The sequence below is a fragment of the Metarhizium album genome (genome assembly GCF_000804445.1).
Source record: "Metarhizium album ARSEF 1941 chromosome Unknown scaffold_10, whole genome shotgun sequence".
Taxonomy (NCBI): Eukaryota; Fungi; Ascomycota; class Sordariomycetes; order Hypocreales; family Clavicipitaceae; genus Metarhizium; species Metarhizium album.
In genome coordinates this window covers 74,240-93,165 of record NW_024467584.1, presented here as the reverse complement: position 1 = coordinate 93,165, position 18,926 = coordinate 74,240, and the positions used below count along the sequence as shown (strand labels likewise).

Below are 18,926 nucleotides of genomic sequence, written 5' to 3'. Positions count from 1 at the left end.
TCCCTTGGATGGCAGACATGTTCAGCTTCCACCGCCTCCCAAGTGGGACGCGGCATCCACAACAGGCAGCCTTGCTTGTGCCATGTAAAACCACGGGTTCACGCTCGCCGTTGGTGGACGTCGTATTCCGACGGAGGGTTGCTCAGCAGGCGGGCAAAGTGGGTTTGTCCTCCGGCGCATCTCGGACGTTGGTGCTCCGTGACACCGTACGTACGAACTACCTGGGCAGTTATTCAGACACGGGGTGCGGCGTACTACCGTTAGTACGTACTGCTGTATGTAATCCTGTTCTGGCACCTCGCATGCCATCATCTACACATTCAACCACCCAGACCCGCGAGCGATGACGTGGTTACGGCGGGGTGGCTGCCTGGGACGGCCCGCAAGGCGCTGGAGCAGCGCTTGAGCAGATACGCTAACGGGCGCAGACCGACCCCAGCAGCACCTGACCCAGCGCCCAGCGCCCAGCGCCCAGCACCCAAGCCCAGTGCACCTCGGAGGCCCATGCCATCAATCGGTTCAGGCGGCCGATCGAGGCCCGAGATCTTATCTGATCAGCCGACGGTCCCCAGCTGGCAGCTGGCCTGGGCAGCCGCCATGCCACGGTCCAGTCGACCGACGACCACACCTGGTCACATTGTCAGCCCAAGTTGTTACTCACCCCCTGACCCTTCTTTCTTCTTCCCGGTGCCAGATCCTTTGTCCTCCTTGGCTTCCTTGCTCTTCTCTCCTTCCGCCATGAGAGACAAACGCCCTGCGACATCTCTGTCGTCACCCATCCCTCACTCGCAAGGCCGTTGATGCGGCTCGCTGCCGCCATCCGAGGCCCCGACAAAAATGTCTCGCTCGCCATCTCAGACACCGGCCCGTGAGCCGTTGCCCCGTCTGTCCCGAAGCTCCCAGCGTGCCCACGAACAAACATCCCTCCTGTCCTCCTCCGAGTCTGACGCCGGCTGTGGCCCCAGTCGTGCCCGCGGCGTGGTGCGCATGGAAATGGTGGCATCGCAGCTCACCACCTCGGAGCGAGCATGGTTGTTCTTTGGCATATTCCTCGTCGGATACGCATATGGCCTGGAGAGCCAAGTCCGCGCAACCTACCAACCTTACGCTACCTCGTCCTTCTCCCTACACTCGTACCTGTCCACCATCAACGTGCTCCGAAGCGTCGTTGCCGTGGCGGTCCAGCCGACGGCCGCCAAAGTCGCAGATCTATTCGGCCGTTTTGAGATCGTGGCCGCTTCCACCGCTTGCTACGTCCTCGGCATGTTCATCGAGTCCACTGCCTCCTCGGTCTATGCGTTTTGCGTCGGCGCAATCATCTACCAGATAGGGTACACTTGCATCGTGCTGGTGCTCGAGGTCCTCGTCGCCGACTTCTCATCTATGCGGGCCCGCGTCTTCTTCAGCTACATACCTGCCCTGCCCTTTGTCGTCAACACCTGGATCAGTGGCACCGTGACGTCCGCCGTCTTGTCGGTTGCGACTTGGCGATGGGGCATCGGCATGTGGTGCATCATCTATCCCATCTGCTCGTGGCCCCTGCTCACCACCCTGTACAAGATTGACCGCCGCGCTTCGCCGCCAAAGCACGCCGCGCCCAAGAGCTTCCGTGACGGATGGAAATGGAGCCTTCCGGGGCTTGGAAAGTCAACGAGGGGGCTGGCGGACCGGCTGGACGGCGTCGGACTGGCCACCATGGTGGGTGCATTCAGCTTCATCCTCGCGCCCGCCTCCGTCATTGGAACCACGGCCGAGCACTGGAGAAACCCGTACGTGGTTGCCTCGCTGGCCGTCGGCTTCGTCCTCGTGCCCACATTCGTCATTTGGGAACGCCGTGGTGCCAAGACGCCTCTCGTGCCTTTCCACCTCTTGGCCGATCGCGGTGTCTGGGCCGCCCTCGCCGTTCGAAGCCTGCTCAACTTCGCATGGTATGTCCAGGGCAACTACCTGTACACGGTTCTCGTCGTGGCCTTTGACTTTTCCATAGGCACGGCGACCCGCGTCCTGTCGTTCTACTCCTTCTTTGGCGTCATGAGCGGCGTCATAGCAGGCCTGGTGGTCTATCGGGTTCGACGACTGAAAGCCATGATTGTCGGCGGCACGATCCTGTTCGCCCTTTCCTTCGTGCTACTTTGCAGGTTTCCAGGGGGGGTGACGGCTCATGCGCAGGCGGGCATGATCAGCGGACAGGTTCTCATGGGTCTTGCCAGCGGTCTCTTTGCCTACCCAACACAGGCGTCTATCCAGGCGTCAGCGACCCGCGACCACGTTGCCATTCTCACCGGCTTATATCTGTCCTTTTACAACGTTGGCAGCGCCTTTGGTACCTGCCTAGCCGGCGCCATCTGGAGCCAAGCGTTGTATCCCACGCTCAAGCAAAACCTGGCCTTTCAGCCCAACGAGACGCTGGCAGGCCACATGTACAAGTCGCCGTTTGCTGTTGTGGCGCGATACCCTGTCGGGACGGAGATTCGAAGCGCCATCATCGAAAGCTACAAGTCTGTGCAGCTGCTGCTCTGCGCGGCGGGCTTGTGTTTGTGCATGCCGATGATTGCGTTTGCCTTGGCGCTGAGGAACCCCAGGCTTTCGAAGCAGCAGGTTCAGGAGGAGGCACTGGAGGCGGACGAGCAGGATACATGATAGACCATGGGCACATAATCGGGGCAAGCTTGATAGACCTCCAACGCTGGCGGGATTTTACCTGGCCCGCCCAGGATTTCAGTTCCTAGGTGCGCGTGATTGGGTGGTCGTGGCTTGGATCCAGGCACCCCGGCCGGGAATAAAGATCATGTCGAGGGCATTTACGATTTAGACCTGCAATTGATTCGAGTTTGTTTACGGGAGCGAGGCTCGGCGACGCTTGACTGCCATGTAAGCAGGCCGGGGTCTCGAGCTGCTCCAAGTCTGGTTCCTCCCTGTGTGAAGAGTGAAGATGCGAGGATGGTAGTTGAGGATCTGCCATCATGCGCCAAGCAGCGGCATGCAAGGTGATTGATGGGCATGCGGCTCAATCTGTCCCTGCGCAGCGCTTCTTACCGAAAACTTGCCAGAGTTGGGCGCCCTGCCCACCGGCAGTCGCCACGTGCGCCGCCAAACCTGTGCACTGTACTCCGTAGCCGCTCCGCACTCCCAAGTCAGCCGCGGCGCCGTCGGCCATCCTCGGCCGCCAAGTCGTGATTTCACTCATGGTCCTCGATCCTTCAACCACAGTCGCTCTGGCCCAACGACCGGCCCGTCCTGCCCATCGTCACCAGCAGGCATCATGGCGTCGCCACCACAGGATGCGGCGAATCCGGACAAGAAAAAGAGTCCTAGTGCCCTGCGGTCAATTCTTGCGGGCTCGACTGCTGGCGCCGTTGAGATTGGTACGCCCACCTCCCGGACGACATTTCGGTCATGGCAGCACACTGCTAATATGAAATTGCTCTGCTCCAGCCATAACGTATCCTGCGGAATGTATGTTGAAGCTCCCGAACCCGGTGCGCTGTGCCAATCGGGCAGCTGTCGACCTTGGACCCTACGACCGCGATACTAACTCACGCAGTTGCCAAGACCAGGTCGCAGCTGAATAGGCGCTTGGCCGAGGGCCAGAAATTGCCCTGGCCACCGTTTGGAAAGCAGTGGTACGCAGGGTGCACCACGCTCATCATTGGAAACTCGGCCAAGGCTGGCATTCGTACGTGGCCAAACCAGTCGTTCTGCCGTCGCCGTTGCCATGTGTCCGCGGGACCCCCCCTAACACCAGCCCGTGTGGTTTAGGATTCGTCGCATTCGACCAGTACAAGCGCATGCTTGCCGACGCCGATGGAAAACTGTCCGGTCCCCGAACGGTCCTCGCCGGCTTTGGAGCTGGTGTCACGGAATCATTGCTGGCCGTGACACCAACCGAGAGTATCAAGACCACCCTGTACGCTTACTCCGCGGGCAAGGAAGCATCCCCCTTCTCTCAAGAGCCTAGCCGCTAACCCTCGCCAGCATCGACGACAAAAAGTCCCCCAAGCCCCGATTGCGCGGCTTCCTCCACGCCGTCCCCATCATTGCCCGCGAGCGTGGCGTCCGCGGCTTCTTCCAGGGCTTCGTGCCGACGACGGCTCGCCAGGCCGCCAACAGCGCCACGCGCTTCGGCTCGTACACGTTTCTCAAGCAAATGGCTGAATCATACACGGCCCCGGGCGAGAAGCTCGGTGCGGTGGGCACGTTTGCCATGGGCGGCCTCGCCGGGCTGGTTACGGTGTTTGTCACGCAGCCCCTGGATACCATCAAGACGCGAATGCAGAGCATCGAGGCTCGCCAGCAGTATGGGAATACGTTCCGCTGCGCGACCATGATCTTCAAGCAGGAGGGTGTCTTGACCTTTTGGAGCGGTGCTTTGCCCAGGCTGGCGAGGCTGGTGTTGAGCGGCGGCATCGTTTTTACCATGTACGAGAAGAGCATGGATCTTTTTCACAAGCTGGACCCGGAAATGAAGTACATCTAAACTGCTGGCGGACATTGGGCTGGGGTTTGGGCGCTTAGACAGTGCGGATATATCACGGTGTAGGGGTAAGACTTCAAAAGCCACATATAGACTATTCGGATTATACATGATACGTTTCTAGAGTCTTTTCTCGTGTTTCTAATGCTATACACATATCGTACAGTCTCCCATGGCATGGAGGGGAAGCGTGTTTCTCGTGACATGACGTGACGTGACGTGGTATCCAAGGAGTCTGCTCCAACGTTCTCCGACGCATGACATGTACAAGGCAGAGCGACACCGTGGGAAAACCGCCTCCGAGCGCCTTACTGAAGTCGAATCATTCCAGATAGTCGTTTGCCCAACCGCTCTAGCCACGTCCTTCTCGGTGCCTCGTCAATTTCTCGGACGAGATCTTGGAAATATGTCGGTTGGCTTTTAGGTTCCAGCATCGGTCCTTTGAGCTTGTACTGCACCGGGGCATTAGTAAGAAATGAGCACGAAAGCAGGGTGTACCCGGATCCATCGTGACATGTTTTCGTTTGGTGGCAGTGGAGGGGATTTGCGACTCGAGGACCGACGACCTACCCTGTTGTTAAACTTGTCCTGTACGAGGAACTGCAGGGCCCTCGCCTTCAGGGTCTCCTCCGCCTCCATGGCCGGCTGAAAGTTCTTGTAACGCTCTTCCACGGCGGCTTTGAGGACGTCTTGGAGTTGGTAGTCGGGCCGGAGGTCTTGTTTGGGCCATTTCGCAAAGGCATCGGCGTAGATGCGGCGCTTTGGTGGTGGTTGATGTTAAAATGATGGGAGCTTCGGGGCCACAATGGCGCAATGAAGGGGGGATTTTTGCATCCGACTTACTGCAATTGAGCGCGACATTGGTGTTGGGCTGCTGGTGAGGCGCTGGTAGGATGATGATGCTAGTGGTGCTGATTTATGGCGTCACGACTTCACGATTCTGTCCCGCCAAAAATCGTCTTACATAATGGCATGAAATCGCAGTGGGCTCGGATCCACATTCGAGCGGGGCGGCGCCGGCTTACAGTTGATTGCATGTATTTTGGTACTGTGCTTGACAGTATCCCAGCCGCCGCCCGAACTCCGTACAGTGTCTTGTTTGGTCGTGGCGACTCCCCCAAGTCTAGTGGGCTCGGCTGGGTTAACGGGGTTTCGGCTCGCTGTTATTGCTGTGAGCCCGCACTGTCCTTTCGGAGGCGGAGTGGCCACAGGGGGCTGTGTAGCGCCCTTAGTCCATGCACGTGCGCACCAGACTGTCCGGTCGTCAACTGTTGAAGTGGTCTGGTCGCAAGCGCTGTTTTGTTCTTCTCCAGACTCTCTGTCAACGCCATGAGGCAGGGCACCCTCCTTCATCCCATTCCATCTATCGCTAATTTGCTTCTTCGAATACCTCTCTACCAGACTCTTTCCCCTCCATCGTTTCCCTATTCGTGCGCTGTTTCCCTTGGTCAGTCTACCGTCTTTGCTCTCGTGCTTGCGAGGCGTGCACGATCCCCCCCTCGCTCGATTACGTGCGTTTGCCGCCCTCCTGACGCCCGATCAGCAAACCTGCCCTTCAACTTTTGTCAACCTTGTCATCGGGTCAGCAGTCATGATGCCTGGGCCCGGAAGATACGAGCGGGTAGGTGCTCTTTCCCCCTCGCTTAGCATTCTCTTTCAGTGCTCTATTTCTCGACCAAGACTAAACGCTGATTTTTCGCCACAGGTCAACGGCCATGATGATGACGAATTCCAATCCTCGTACGAACCCAAACCTGTGCATCCGGTCCCCAACTCTCCGCCGCCATCATTCCATTCACGAGCCTCCTCTCCGACTCGACGAGCCCGTGTCGACCCGGACCTGGAAGATGCGTTTGACGACGAGGATGCAAGTGACGATGATGCCGACGATAGACAACGGCTTGTGAGGCAAAGCACTACGCCTTCCACTACGCATTTGCCAACCGTCGACCATGAGTCATCACCTCACCAGTCGCCCCCAGCGTCGCTGAATTCGTCTTCAGGATCACGACCGCGAGTCGTCGGAGGCGGTGTAGGCACTGACGGTGTCTTCGCAAACTTGTCGGCGCGGCCGGAGAGATCCGACTCGGAGAAGGAAGAACAGCCTCCGGTAGGACCATGTAGTCCGCGAACGACTTGTTTGCGCTCACTGCTAATTGTTGGATAGTCATATGAACAGGCCGCTGCCGACGCTGCGCCGCCATACTGGGAAACCACTATCCTGGCGCCCGGCCTCGGAGGTCTTGATGAAGTATATGTTGACGGAATGCCAGTTGGCTCAATATTTTCCTTTATATGGAACGGCATGATATCGACCTCTTTCCAGCTTGTTGGGTTCTTGCTCACCTATCTACTCCACTCGACACACGCGGCCAAGAATGGATCGCGTGCCGGTCTCGGTATTACATTGATACAATACGGCTTCTACATGAAGGACTCTGGAAGCGGCGACGCCCCCGTCATGAGTGGCCCTGACGGATACGCCGCTCCGCCTGATCCAAACTCGCACGACTTTAACGCAGGCGACGTCACAGATGGCGGCGCGGCGACGATTACTGGCAGCGAGTGGATGGGATATGTACTGATGGTAGTCGGATGGTTCATTCTCATCAAGAGTATTGCAGAATTCTTGAAAGCTCGACGACATGAGCAACTCGTGCTGCAGAGCCCCGACAGAGGACTGGCCATACCTATTGTTGTCGAGGGAGAGAGCCCTGAACGAGTGGTTTAGGCGCTCGGGTGTTCCGCCACCGTGATGATTCATCCCATCAATTGTACATATGACGCCGATTTGGATTCCTCAACGTATACTCGAAGCGATGGGGGGCTCGCTTACCCGGACAAGCGAATGGCATTTCTTTTGGGCGTTTCCGTCATACTGCGCTCGTTTTCTCCTTTCCTCTCTCCCCCCCTTCCCCTTCCCTTTTTTTTTCACCGGCTGGAATTGCATTGGGCTAATGTTGAACAAACACGACGCGAAGCCCGCACTTGTCTCTCTTCTCTTTGTTCAGGTAGCAAAAATACAGCTGCCACTTGGCGTAGACTTTGTCTATCGTAGAACACAGTGTGGACTGTTGATGGTGCGTACGCATGACGTGCAAGGCAAGACGACGATGGGAAGTTGGTAGCAAGAACGGCGCGAGTTACACCAGACAGCTCCCGGCACGGCTCCTGGCAACTATCAAGATACGCCAACATGTACGACTGCACAGTCTGCCCAGTCCAAAGGGCAAATGCAGGAAGAGGTGTCGCGGACGCCTATGAGGGGGGCCCACCTTTCCGGACAGCTCCCCGGAGTCGAGGACGGCCCCGCACCAGCAGCACTCTTCTCTTGCACAAGTAAGCAGCCGCTCACGCTTTAGTTTGCCACCCGAGTATCCCGGAGACACACTCGCGTAACCAGCTCATACTGGCCCTGTCAAATTCCATCAGAGACTACATCCGGACCACGAGGATACTCTGCCGTCGACATTGCCCCCAGCGGTATCCTGACACGCAGCCTAACAGCTCCTGCTCCTCCAAGCTCACAGCGTCATCCCACAGCTACATACATACGGGTTGCTCGATTTCGCCTCGCCCGCGAACCCGCCCTCGAGTCTACCTACATGCTCTTTGCCAAACTCTTCCAACCATTTGCATCCATCCCTTCCATTCGCCAAAACTATAGCATGGCGTGGCGGTGCTCCGGGGGCTCAAATGAACAGCTCGTCGAGAACCTGTGGCGATCGGGCCTCATCACAGACCCGCGCGCCAAGGAGGCTTTCCTCAAGGTACCTTGATCGCGCTCACCTGCTTCGAAACTGACTCTCTGCGCCGAGAGAATCTGTTATTCATTCCGAATCAAAACAGGTCGACCGGGCTCACTACGCCCCGCACTCCCCCTACGAAGACTCTCCGCAGTACATTGGCCATGAGGCCACCATTTCGGCACCGCACATGCACGCCATGGCCATCGAGAACGTGCTCCCCTACCTGAGGCCGTCTGCCGCCTCCCCCGCTCCTCGGGTCCTCGACATCGGCTCCGGATCGGGCTACCTGACCCATCTGCTGGCCGAGCTAGTCGGCGAAAGGGGACTGGTAGTCGGCCTGGAACACATACCCGCGCTGCGACAGATTGGCGAGGAGAACATGCGCAAGAGCACAGAGGGCATGAAGTTGCTGGACTCGGGGAAGGTCAAGTTCAGAGTCGGCGACGGCAGGCTGGGGCTCAAGGAGCCTGCGAGACGGGGCGAGGAGGCCTACGGGACAGACTGGGACGTGATCCATGTTGGGGCCTCTGCAAAGGAGCTGCACCAGCCGTTGCTGGATCAGTTGAAGGCCCCGGGGTGGTGAGTTTTGCCCTGGCACAGCCACGCGACGGACACTGTTGACGGGCTGGCTGACCGAAGCAGCATGTTTATCCCTATCGATGACGACGCGCGCGGTTTGATGCAGTCTGTGTGGCGGATCTCCAAGGACAAGGAGGGCAAAGTGACCAAGAAGAATATATGCGGTGTGCGGTATGTCAAGTTGACGGATCCTCCAAGGTGATGTGACTACTTTTTTATATTTATAATTTTATTTTCAACAAAAAAACGGGGAGTGCTACAAAGGCATTTGATTTTGGTGTCCACAGATATGCCAGGGGTTTGGACGGGGTCAGCCAGATATTTGGAAACGTAAGAATATCAATCCGCGACGTTGCCAAGCCAACGATGCATTCACGTGACTGATCACCGTGCATTGATCCAAGATCAAGTACTCCAGTTCACATCAGAAGATTGACTCATCAATATCACAAAACATGTCGGCAAGCAACTCACAAAAGGTATCGACCACTCCCAACTTAGATGCAGACGGTCCAACGCTCAACTTGAAGCCACCTCGTACACCGTTCACACCCGTGCGGGAATTACATCAAACGTTCTTTCTCCATCCAGGCTACCCTGACAATCATAACATTCTTCTCATTCTGCCGGCTCTTGACTCATGTGGAATTCACCATGAAACAGCACGCATCGCATGTGCCGTCCTTGCCAATTCCCGATGGGACGGCTTTTTATCACTTACAAAAGATGGTCCAAAGGTCGAGGAGCCCCCCGATGGTATTCTTCTCTCGCGCCGATATTACTTCCGTGTAGAAGGAGGCATGTTTATATGTCCTTTGTTCTCAAACTGCCTGGGGACTACTCTTTCTGACGGAATAAATTGGCAATGTAGATGACCGATATCCCGTCGTACCATCTTTCGATAACTTCCCATGCCCCCCCGAGCTTCCTGATTCGTGGTGTGAGAGACTCGCTCCGATTGAACAGAGTGGTGTGGACGACGTGGGCAAACGCGACCAGATTTGTCGACTAACTGGCTCTTCACTGCCCAACGAAGACGCGCACATTATCCCCCAGGCCCAGAGTGAATGGTGGCAACGAAATAGTATGTTTGCATACACTGTGAATGCGGACCAAGGCTTCGATACGAAATGCCCCGACAACACAATCCTTGTCCGACGCGACGCACATGAAATGTGGGATGATCATCGATTCGCTATTGTGCCTAAGGCAGGAAAATGGGTTGCTCATGTCCTATGGAACAGCGCAACGGTAGAATTAGAAGAAGAGTACCACAACCTCGAGCTTCAACCGCTTCGCGGTGTTTCGAGATACTTTCTTCTCTGCCGATTTGCTCTTGCCATTCTATCTAAGAGCGCATTTCTTAGCCAAGGTGTCACCCGTCGATTAATAACTATAGCAGAGTCAGGGTCTTCCCGTGTCCGTTCCATGTCGGCAGACGAGTACCGTGGCATGTTCAACAGCCGCGGGAACAGCCGAAGCCAAAGCCCGAAGAAGCGACAACGGCCCACACAAAATGAGAAAGAAGGAGACGAACATAGCGGCCATCCAGACACAGTGACAGCCTCTGAGACAGGAAGCAACATAGAGGAACCTGAACGTGGTAGAGCTCGAAAAAGGCGGTGCTCTTGGGATGAGGATTCCGTTAGGATCGGCATAAGCGAGACTTCCAAACGGTGGCGATCATCCAGTAATGACGATTATTTAGGGACGCCGCCACGATCTACAAGCCCAATAAGAACTTGAGAGCATACTTACGGTGTATCCCACCAATTGTGAATGACGCACACTCTGCAGGCGCTTCAACCATGCTCAAATAATGTGGGCGGACAGCCACCTAGAAGCTTGAAAGGAAGCAACGTGGTTGACGAGCCAGCCTACGATACGAGTACAGACAAATCCAACTCTACTACAGTTTCATTCGCAACTCGGCGGAAACGAGCTCGCGCAGGGGGCGTAGAGTTGTATTTTGCACACCCATGTAGAGTTGAATATTCTCCTCTGAACCTTGTACAGTTGGATTAAATCCGACCAACCAGCTTCATGAAATTTTACCACAGCCGCTGAAATTATACAATGACGGTACGCCAAAGCAAGTTCACAAGACACCCGGCATCGTCATCAACACAAGCTGTAGTTTCTCTATTTTCAAGCGTACACCCACATCGCAGAGCCAGCGCAGCTGGACAACACTGACTAAGGATTCACAATACAAGACGCTGACCACCCAAGAGCCTCTGCCCTGCTGATTCGAAAAACGCGTTCAGATTCTTCAATATTTCAATATTACGCGAACAACTAAAAGCAACACAAACCGCGTCAGTTCACGACTTGTGGCTCGTTTATACTTTGTAGCTCACAGTGGCTCGCGCTACTTTGTGATCCATACAAAATTAGACTGGCTAAGAAGTACCTGAAACATCTACAAGACACGGGTATGTTGAGCCAGCTATCCCTCGTTAGGCGCGCTTTCGCGCCGACTTAACCACCCGTTATTGGCCTTCCTTCCATTTTGTTTGCAATGTTCGGCATCGACGAACAGATCTTTTGACTATGACCTTGTCTGAATCTTGCATCGAAGTTTCCGACAGCAGCTTCGGATCGGCACCCGAACTGACGCCCTGCCTGACGCCCTGCCTGACTCCCTGCCTGACGCCGTGTCCTACCAGGTCCTTGACCCCTAGGTGATGGAGATATTTGCGCAAGTCCTTACTTACTACGAAGCCACGATCAAAATGCTCCAAGGCGACGGCCAGATCCGCAAGCGGAAGCGTGGGTGGACTGGGTCATATGGCAATATTTGGGACCTTGTTCAAGGCTTGAATTCCTCCTCGAGCAGCTTGAGCGCTTCAAGAATATGGCTAAGCATTTCCCTGATCCTGAACACTTCAGGATCAACATCAATTTGGGCTGGCAGAAGTTGAATGAGTACTACGGGACATTGAGTGAGACGCCGATATACTACACTGGCCTGGCGCTGCATCCGGCATACCGATGGAAATGATTTGAACGTAATTGGGCTGACCGCCCTGAATGGATTGACGAGGCGAAAGGAATCGTCCACGACGTCTGGCGCTTTGAGTATAGACAGGCCACCTCGCAAGTATATATAAAAATATATAGTAGAGTATAGGCAGTTAGTTACTAGGCTAAATTAAGCAGTAGTAGCACGAATAGATAGAGTTAGTAGCACGAACAGCACAGCCCCTGTCGCGGGATAGAATTTCTCTGTCGCTTTGTAACGAAATTAGAAATTTTAACAATCTACCTAGCTCCCTTAAATCCAGTTACTCCTAATAAACTAACAATATGCCAGCGTGTCTCATTGTAGCCCCTTTAAATAATCCGCCCAATGCTATAACTCCCTTCACCCTGTCCTCCTGTCTTTAACCCCAAAGTTTTAATGAAAAGAAATGCTACACGGCTAAGATAGTGTTATAACAGCTCTTCTTTGTAGTCTTGATATTTGATTTATAATGTAAAAAAAAATTCTTTTCTTTTCTTTCTGTTTTCCTGTTTTTATGTCTCACTCTCACTCAAGACATTCCCACGGCGAGAACAAAAGCGGCCATACCTAGCGCTACGGCAATGGCGCCGGCGGGTCGACATGGCCCCCCGCTCACAATCACGGAGTGGCTGGGGGCGGCAGCGGCAGGGGCAGCCTTGGAAGAGAGCGGCAGAACCCGGCTCTCGGGGCACTCGGCGCCTCGGCACGGGCGTGACGGAAGAGAAACAACTGCGGGCTTGTTCCCGGCGGTTCGGAAGGGTGCGGTGGGCGCGGTGGGCGCCGCCGGGGCCGTGCAGTTAGAGCAGGCCACTGCGCCGCGGGTCTCGGCCGGCGACGGCGGCAGATGCTCCTGGGCGTGGGACGAGGCGGGCGGGTGAGACGCCCCCGTGGCGGTCCCAATGACGGCCGTCTCGGCGGCATGCGTGGCCGCGGTCTTGCGGGCGGCGGGGGTCGCATCGGCGGCGGGGCGCAGCGTGACTCGGGGGACCGCGGCGGGCTCCGCGGCGACGCGCTGGTAGACGTTGTACACGCGGTACCTGTCGGCCGGGACGGGGCCGCCGCACTGCCCGGCGTCGGCGTCGCCCGGCCTGCACGCGCGGGAGCATCTCGTGTCGTCGCCCACGTCGTAGACGGGCGCGGCGCGCGACATGGGGTCCTCGCAGTGGCAGCCATCCACAGTTGCCGCCGCGAACGAGCTGCTCTTGCCGCACGCCTGCTGGCACTGCGCGATGGTGAAGGAGTCGCCGAGGTCCATCTTGACGGGGAACTCGCACGCTCTGGCCTGCACGCAGCCGACGTATTTGAAGCCGTCTGAGGCGTATCTGGCTTGGGCTGAGGCGCTGGCGGCCATGAGGCCAACGGCAAGGATGGCGTGAATCATTTTCGTGTTTGTTCCTTGTCTGCTGTTTGGTTTATGTTTCGTGTAATGTTGACAGTGAGAGTGGTGGTGGGAGTGCTAGTGCTGGGTGGTGGATGGCGACTACAGAGGACGAGTGAGCGGAGGAGATGTGACAGCAGGAGGAGTATAATCTGTCCCTGGGCAACAAAGAGATGTTTGTGTCAAGGCGGGACGGGGCGTTGGTGAGGAGTTGTTGCTGTGGTTGACTGGCTGTTGAGAAATGATGCACTGGCGAGGAATCACGGCGTTTTATACACGTTGAAGCGCACATGTGCAGTCACTCAATGGATGCCACGGCTGCCAGGCTGAAACACTTGAAGCCATTTCATGAGCCCGTCCAAGGCACGCAGGCGTCGTCAAATACAAAGCAGAGGCCGGTTGCACACAAGGAGTGTTCCAGGGGAGAAGGCTTTGGAATGCTGCAGCGACGTACGCTGGCGTTTGGCAGCCGTTGACCTGGACTCGTGCGATCCGTCGGGCGGACGACCACGTAGACCGGGTGAAACATTGAATAACCCGTCTCAGGCCACGTTCCAGAGACGGGCGCCAATGCGGGTGGACAATCTAGGCAGGGGCGGAAAGGCATTGTGTGGGAAAGGGTGCTGGGGTGGCTGGCCTGTCTTGCTTGTCAACTCGCCGAGAGGTGTCTGAGACATTTGGACGCGAGCGATAGAGTTCCATGAGATAGCTGGAGGCTGGGCATCTGGATGCCAATAGAGTGGCAGGCAATTGTCTTTTGTTGCGAGAAACTGGCGTGCAAGTCTGGGAGCATACGGTACGGATGCCCGAGACTCCAGGGAGCCGTCGTGCTGCAAAGGCGCGGGGAAACCGGGACCGTATTTGTTCCACGTGCCAGTATAGTCGAGGAGCTTGGCGTTGAACGTCTTCGTTGCTGCACGCATCGCATGCGGAGAGTACGGAGTATGTTGGCTGCGATCGGCGATGGCTGTTTGAGAGCACCTGCGCAACGCTCGTGGGCTCATGGCAAGACATCTTGGTGGGCAACTTTGGCTTTTTGTCTATATTTATTTGCTGGTCTAGTTTTTTGGTCTCATGATAACATGTAGACTACAGCGACCCGTCCTTTCGTTGCGGCACATCTCCATCAATGTATCCGTTCACTGACGAGGCGATCCGCCGCTGGTCCAGATATTGCACCCACATCCTCGTCGTGTCTCCTTGGCCAGGTTTCCAACCAAGGCCCTGCCCTCGCTGGATCCCTTGATCCAATCATCCTCGGGGAAGATGTCGAAAATGCCGACCTTGCGCAGCACTGGGATGGCAGCCTTGATGGCAGGTTCCAGGGCCTTTCTTTGCTGCTCGTCGCCGGCGTCGTAGGCCTTGATGTGGACTAGTAGGGCACCGACTGTGCCCGTGGGCAGCTTCTCGCCATTGGGCATGGTGACGATGGGAAATGACTTTGCCGGCGTGCCCAGGGTCTGGTTGTTGATGTCTTGGAGACTGTGCGTGGAACACATTGTGATACACCTGGTGATGGTGTGGGGGGAAGTTGCGGAGACGTTGCAGTACAGGTTGGCTTTCAAGACGTGCTATGGGTATATATGGTTCCATGCTCGAGCTGACCTTGAGAAAGCGAATGTAAGCGACCTGATGTGCCTAATATATATTTATGTTCTCACGTCTCAGGGCTCGATATGATGTGAGGTTCATCCGCGGAGGCTCCGCGGAGCGTAGGCCGGCAGTCCATGGATGCCAAAATGATGACGCCGAAGCTATAAGCGAGGGAGGAGGAAGTTCAGGCGAAGGCTTGCAAGGCGCAGGCTGGGAAGTTTACTCTGCTGTCACTGCGTGCTGCGAGGACTGAGCCTTCCACGGTATCATATCGTGGTCAACGACCAGGGATATTGAGGTTGCGAGACTTACAAGACGTAAAATTCCACAGAAAGACACACTTGTGAGGGGTACTCCATTGCCAAAAAGAAAGGAGAAAGAGGGGAAAAGAGGAGAAGCTGAAAGAACCAACTCTCCATACGCCTTCCTCCTCAACTCGAGTCCAGAATGAGCGGCGCATATGCAGAGGATACTGAGAAACCAGCTCGATCCACGCCGAGACCAAGCGTGTTCCACGTGGTGGGAGACAGATGAGAAGGCCATGCTGAAGTGTACTGGGCACGGAGTGTAAATCGAAAGTATTCAGCATTACCGGCAGCGACAGTATAGTTTGTTATGTGGCATGTGGCCGACGATCTCTTGCGTTGAGTTTGATCACAACGCACGGCAACACGAGTCACGAGTCACGAAGTGCGAGCGCGGCTAGATTATTTCTCCGGGGCGCGAGTCAGTGACGCCAGGCCTCACCAGACGTGGCACGAGTTTGATCACGACTTCTCGCACCTCGAACTCGTCTCAACCCGCCATCACCATCCTTGCACACAGTCCGACGTCACCACCCTTCCAAAATGTGCATCTCTCTCGCCCTCCACCACTGCTCGCACCAGATCGCCTGCCAGGGCCGCGTCGCGGGCGCCAGACCGCCTCATCCTCCTGGGCGTACTCCCGCCAAGATGTGTCGCCGAGTGCCCGGGACTGACGGCGAAAGTCTTGACCCCATCGCTCTTTAATATCTGGCACCAGGTCAGCATGCACATATTCACAGCCGCCTTGGAACACCTGTATCCCTGCTGCATCACGACCTCATCCTTTGGCCAGCCGGCGGCGGGCCCTGGCGCTCCAGGCGAGACGCAGCTCTCAAACGCGCCGCCGAGATGCGCGTTGCTCGCGCTGAGGAATACAAGGCGTGCGTGGGGGGATTTCACGAGCAAAGGGGCGAAGAGGCACGTCGTGACTTGCGCGCCCGTGACGTTGACATCGTACGCCCCGTTGAAGATGGTCCTAAAGTTGGGTGCGTCCTGGGACAAAGCCGTGTCCAGGAGAACGCCTTGGTGCACGCGTCAGCACAATGCGCTGCGAATGGCAGGCATGCAGGCAGACAGCAATACCGACATACCGGCGTTGTTGATCAGCACGTCCAGCCATCCAAATCTATCCTCCACGTACTTGGCCGCCTGCTGTATGGACTCGTCGTCCGTCACGTCAATCTGCATTGGCTCGGCAGTGCTGCTAGACGGCCCCAGGAGGTCCCTTAATTGCTCTACCGCATCTCTTGCCTTGGCCTGTGAACGACTGCCCACAAAGATGTGGTAGCTGGCTTTCGATGACTTGATGAGTGCCTTGACCGTCTCAAGCCCGATACCAGTGCTGCCACCGGTGATGAAGACGAGCTTTGGAAACGGAGACATGTTTGCTTTGCGGTTGCTGATGAGACGGGCTTCGAGAAAACCAGACATGGGGCGCCCCTGGCATCTCCGTCCGTGTTCAGGACGCTGGCCTCAAGTTATTATGTATCATCTTGCCGAGCTCGGACCATGGACGTGGACTGAAGAGTGATTATCAGCGGGGAATGTCAGCTTTGGGCAAGGCAAGGAAGCCTGCACGCCTCTTGAGGACAAAGAAGTCGAGGGGGAAAGTATTGGAGCAACGTGTTGTGGCACCATCCATTCTTGTGCAAATTGTCAGACTAGATGCATGGCGCGGCATCCCATCGAGTCTCCGACGCCGCGGCCGACAGCATAGAAGGAGATCGGCAAGACCACCAATGGGCCCCGAGATGAGAATGAAGCCCTGACGGCTGCCCAACGCTTCACCTTTGACGTGGCAGCGGACGCGTGGCCGGGCTGGCAACTCGACGGACCCCGGCTTGATTCGCATGGCTCGCTGGTTCTCTTTCTGTTGAAAAAATGACCAAGAAACCACTGTGTCCTTGTGTTGCAGCGACTGCTTTCGTTCTTCCAACCGATCCGCCAGGGTAGAACGGGTTAGGAGTTAGGATCCGTTTGCTGCGTCTTATTCCTCGGCGCGATGCGAAAAGACCAACTGACCACTTGAATAAAAGCTAACAGGGCGTCGGCGCCAACAGCAAGCACTCCCCGAGTCGACATTCTCGGTGCAGTCCTGGTATTATCTCATTGGGAAGCCGTCATTCTTCTACAGCGGCTCACGAGTCCGCACCGTCCCTGGCGGTCAATCTTGCCCCGGAGCAGCGCAAATAGCATCTGCCTAGGGATCAAAACACACTCGACCGTTTTCTGTTCCTACAGACTGGCAGGATACTTCTTCCAACGTCATTGCTGCGTAGTGGCATGGCTACCCAACCGCCAGCGGCGCGCCTGCAAAATCCCCAATTGCGCTTTCCACCAAGGATGATCATCGATGCAGATGGGCGCTGTATTGCACAGGGTGTCTCGTGGCGTCTTCGATACATTTTGGCGGCATGAGCAGAGCGTAACCTAATAAAGGGAGTATTAGGGCTAGATGCTATCCCCAGAAGCTCGAGGCTGGCCTATATTATATGTACCTGTGCAAAGCCGCTCGTAACCAGCAAGTCCCCATCCCACGAAATCGATGCTCCGCTGCAAATAGTTATTGTATTTTCTCAAGCTGCTAGCTTCACTGCCCGATAGCCCAGCGCTTGTCGGCGTGATCCGGTCGACCCGAATGCAACGTCATCTTCGACCCCCATCCAAAGAACAAGCTCAACATCGATATACAAGCAAGTAGCGCAATCAGGACCAGTCTCGTACAAGAGCCGAGAAGCATTGTGTGCAACAGCCAAGACTCTCCCCGGTCGTTCTTGAACTGTCTCTTCCAGCCATGAAGGCAATCCAGGTCACCGGCTCCAAAGACAGCCACCAGATTGTGCTCAATGTGGCTGCCGCCAAACCCAGTCCCCAGCAGGATCAAGTCCTTGTCAAGGTCCACGCAGCAGGCATCACTGCCGACGAGGTCACCTGGCCGGAGCTGTACAGCAGTTCTACTAGGATTCCTGGCCACGACATATCCGGCGTCGTCGAGGCCCTCGGCCCAGACTACGCGGGGCCTCTCGAAATCGGCGACCAAGTGTTTGCCATGCTCAAGGCAATGTCGGATGCCGGCGGACAGGCCGAGTACGTTGTCGCCTCCCCAGAAGAAGCTGCCGCGAAGCCGACTTCTGTGTCGCACGCGCGGGCTGCTGCGCTGCCCGTTCCATTCCTGACGGCCTGGGAAGCCATCTACAAGCATGCAAACGTGCGCAAGGGCGGCAAGGTGCTCGTCACGGGCGCCTCGGGAGCTGTCGGACTCATGTTGGTACAAATCGCAGCCAAGGTCCTGCACTGTCATGTCGTCGCTCTAGCGTCGGCCAGAAAGCACCTCCGTCTCAAGTCGTTGGGGGCTGCCGTCCTGGTGGACTATCGCTGGCCCGCCTGGGAGGATTCCGTCATGAATATCGACGCCGTCTTTGACACGGTTGGTGGCGAAACCCTCTCCAAGGCCTGGAAATGCGTCAAACCAAATGCTAGTATTGTGACAGTGGCTGATCCGCCACCGCCGTGGGCGTTTGGCAGAGCAACTCCTCAAGAGCTGAAGGAGCATCCGGATGTAAAGTGGGTTTATTTCGTTGTCGCATCGAGTGGTGCGATACTGTTGAAGTTGACGAGGTTGTTGGACGAGGGCAAACTAGCCCCGATTCCCGTAAAATCGTTTGGTATCGAGGATGGACTCAAGGCTTGGGACTATGCTGGTCGGAGAGACAGAGACGGTAAAGCCGTCATCGAGTTTGCACGTTCGAGTGGATAGGAAGTAGGCCTTGACATCTTTCTGGCTTGTACGTCTATCCTGCCGCTTTTCGTACGCCTTTCTTTTGCCGGACGTGATGATATT

At 56.2% G+C, this 18,926-nt stretch overlaps 9 protein-coding genes across 9 annotated transcripts; 5 read left to right on the top strand and 4 right to left on the bottom strand.

Annotated features, from left to right (window-relative positions):
- Positions 1 to 837: 837 nt before the first annotated feature.
- On the top strand, positions 838 to 2,640 carry MAM_04451 (ferrichrome-type siderophore transporter; the record flags this gene model as incomplete). The annotated part of the gene is made up of 1 exon (XM_040823249.1): positions 838 to 2,640. One exon carries the CDS (start codon positions 838 to 840, stop codon positions 2,638 to 2,640), a length of 1,803 nt encoding a protein of 600 aa, XP_040678502.1.
- Positions 2,641 to 3,262: 622 nt separating this feature from the next.
- MAM_04450 (Mitochondrial carrier domain protein) lies at positions 3,263 to 4,477 on the top strand (the record flags this gene model as incomplete). The annotated part of the gene is made up of 5 exons (XM_040823248.1): positions 3,263 to 3,365; positions 3,436 to 3,456; positions 3,545 to 3,676; positions 3,760 to 3,907; positions 3,976 to 4,477. The coding sequence occupies 5 exons, from the start codon at positions 3,263 to 3,265 to the stop codon at positions 4,475 to 4,477; spliced, it is 906 nt and encodes a 301-aa protein (XP_040678501.1).
- Positions 4,478 to 4,782: 305 nt separating this feature from the next.
- On the bottom strand, positions 4,783 to 5,335 carry MAM_04449 (uncharacterized protein; the record flags this gene model as incomplete). The annotated part of the gene is made up of 3 exons (XM_040823247.1): positions 4,783 to 4,926; positions 5,045 to 5,233; positions 5,318 to 5,335. The coding sequence occupies 3 exons, from the start codon at positions 5,333 to 5,335 to the stop codon at positions 4,783 to 4,785; spliced, it is 351 nt and encodes a 116-aa protein (XP_040678500.1).
- A 730-nt stretch (positions 5,336 to 6,065) lies between these two features.
- On the top strand, positions 6,066 to 7,205 carry MAM_04448 (metal homeostatis protein bsd2; the record flags this gene model as incomplete). Its single annotated transcript, XM_040823246.1, has 3 exons — positions 6,066 to 6,095; positions 6,180 to 6,584; positions 6,642 to 7,205. The coding sequence occupies 3 exons, from the start codon at positions 6,066 to 6,068 to the stop codon at positions 7,203 to 7,205; spliced, it is 999 nt and encodes a 332-aa protein (XP_040678499.1).
- Positions 7,206 to 8,142: 937 nt separating this feature from the next.
- Positions 8,143 to 9,004, top strand: MAM_04447 (protein-beta-aspartate methyltransferase; the record flags this gene model as incomplete). The annotated part of the gene is made up of 3 exons (XM_040823245.1): positions 8,143 to 8,244; positions 8,324 to 8,802; positions 8,866 to 9,004. The coding sequence occupies 3 exons, from the start codon at positions 8,143 to 8,145 to the stop codon at positions 9,002 to 9,004; spliced, it is 720 nt and encodes a 239-aa protein (XP_040678498.1).
- A 3,334-nt stretch (positions 9,005 to 12,338) lies between these two features.
- Positions 12,339 to 13,190, bottom strand: MAM_04446 (Carbohydrate-binding WSC; the record flags this gene model as incomplete). The annotated part of the gene is made up of 1 exon (XM_040823244.1): positions 12,339 to 13,190. One exon carries the CDS (start codon positions 13,188 to 13,190, stop codon positions 12,339 to 12,341), a length of 852 nt encoding a protein of 283 aa, XP_040678497.1.
- A 1,136-nt stretch (positions 13,191 to 14,326) lies between these two features.
- On the bottom strand, positions 14,327 to 14,686 carry MAM_04445 (uncharacterized protein; the record flags this gene model as incomplete). Its single annotated transcript, XM_040823243.1, has 1 exon — positions 14,327 to 14,686. One exon carries the CDS (start codon positions 14,684 to 14,686, stop codon positions 14,327 to 14,329), a length of 360 nt encoding a protein of 119 aa, XP_040678496.1.
- A 900-nt stretch (positions 14,687 to 15,586) lies between these two features.
- On the bottom strand, positions 15,587 to 16,468 carry MAM_04444 (NAD(P)-binding domain protein; the record flags this gene model as incomplete). Its single annotated transcript, XM_040823242.1, has 2 exons — positions 15,587 to 16,107; positions 16,177 to 16,468. 2 exons carry the CDS (start codon positions 16,466 to 16,468, stop codon positions 15,587 to 15,589), a joined length of 813 nt encoding a protein of 270 aa, XP_040678495.1.
- Positions 16,469 to 17,879: 1,411 nt separating this feature from the next.
- MAM_04443 (Alcohol dehydrogenase superfamily, zinc-type) lies at positions 17,880 to 18,842 on the top strand (the record flags this gene model as incomplete). Its single annotated transcript, XM_040823241.1, has 1 exon — positions 17,880 to 18,842. The coding sequence occupies one exon, from the start codon at positions 17,880 to 17,882 to the stop codon at positions 18,840 to 18,842; it is 963 nt and encodes a 320-aa protein (XP_040678494.1).
- Positions 18,843 to 18,926: the final 84 nt, after the last annotated feature.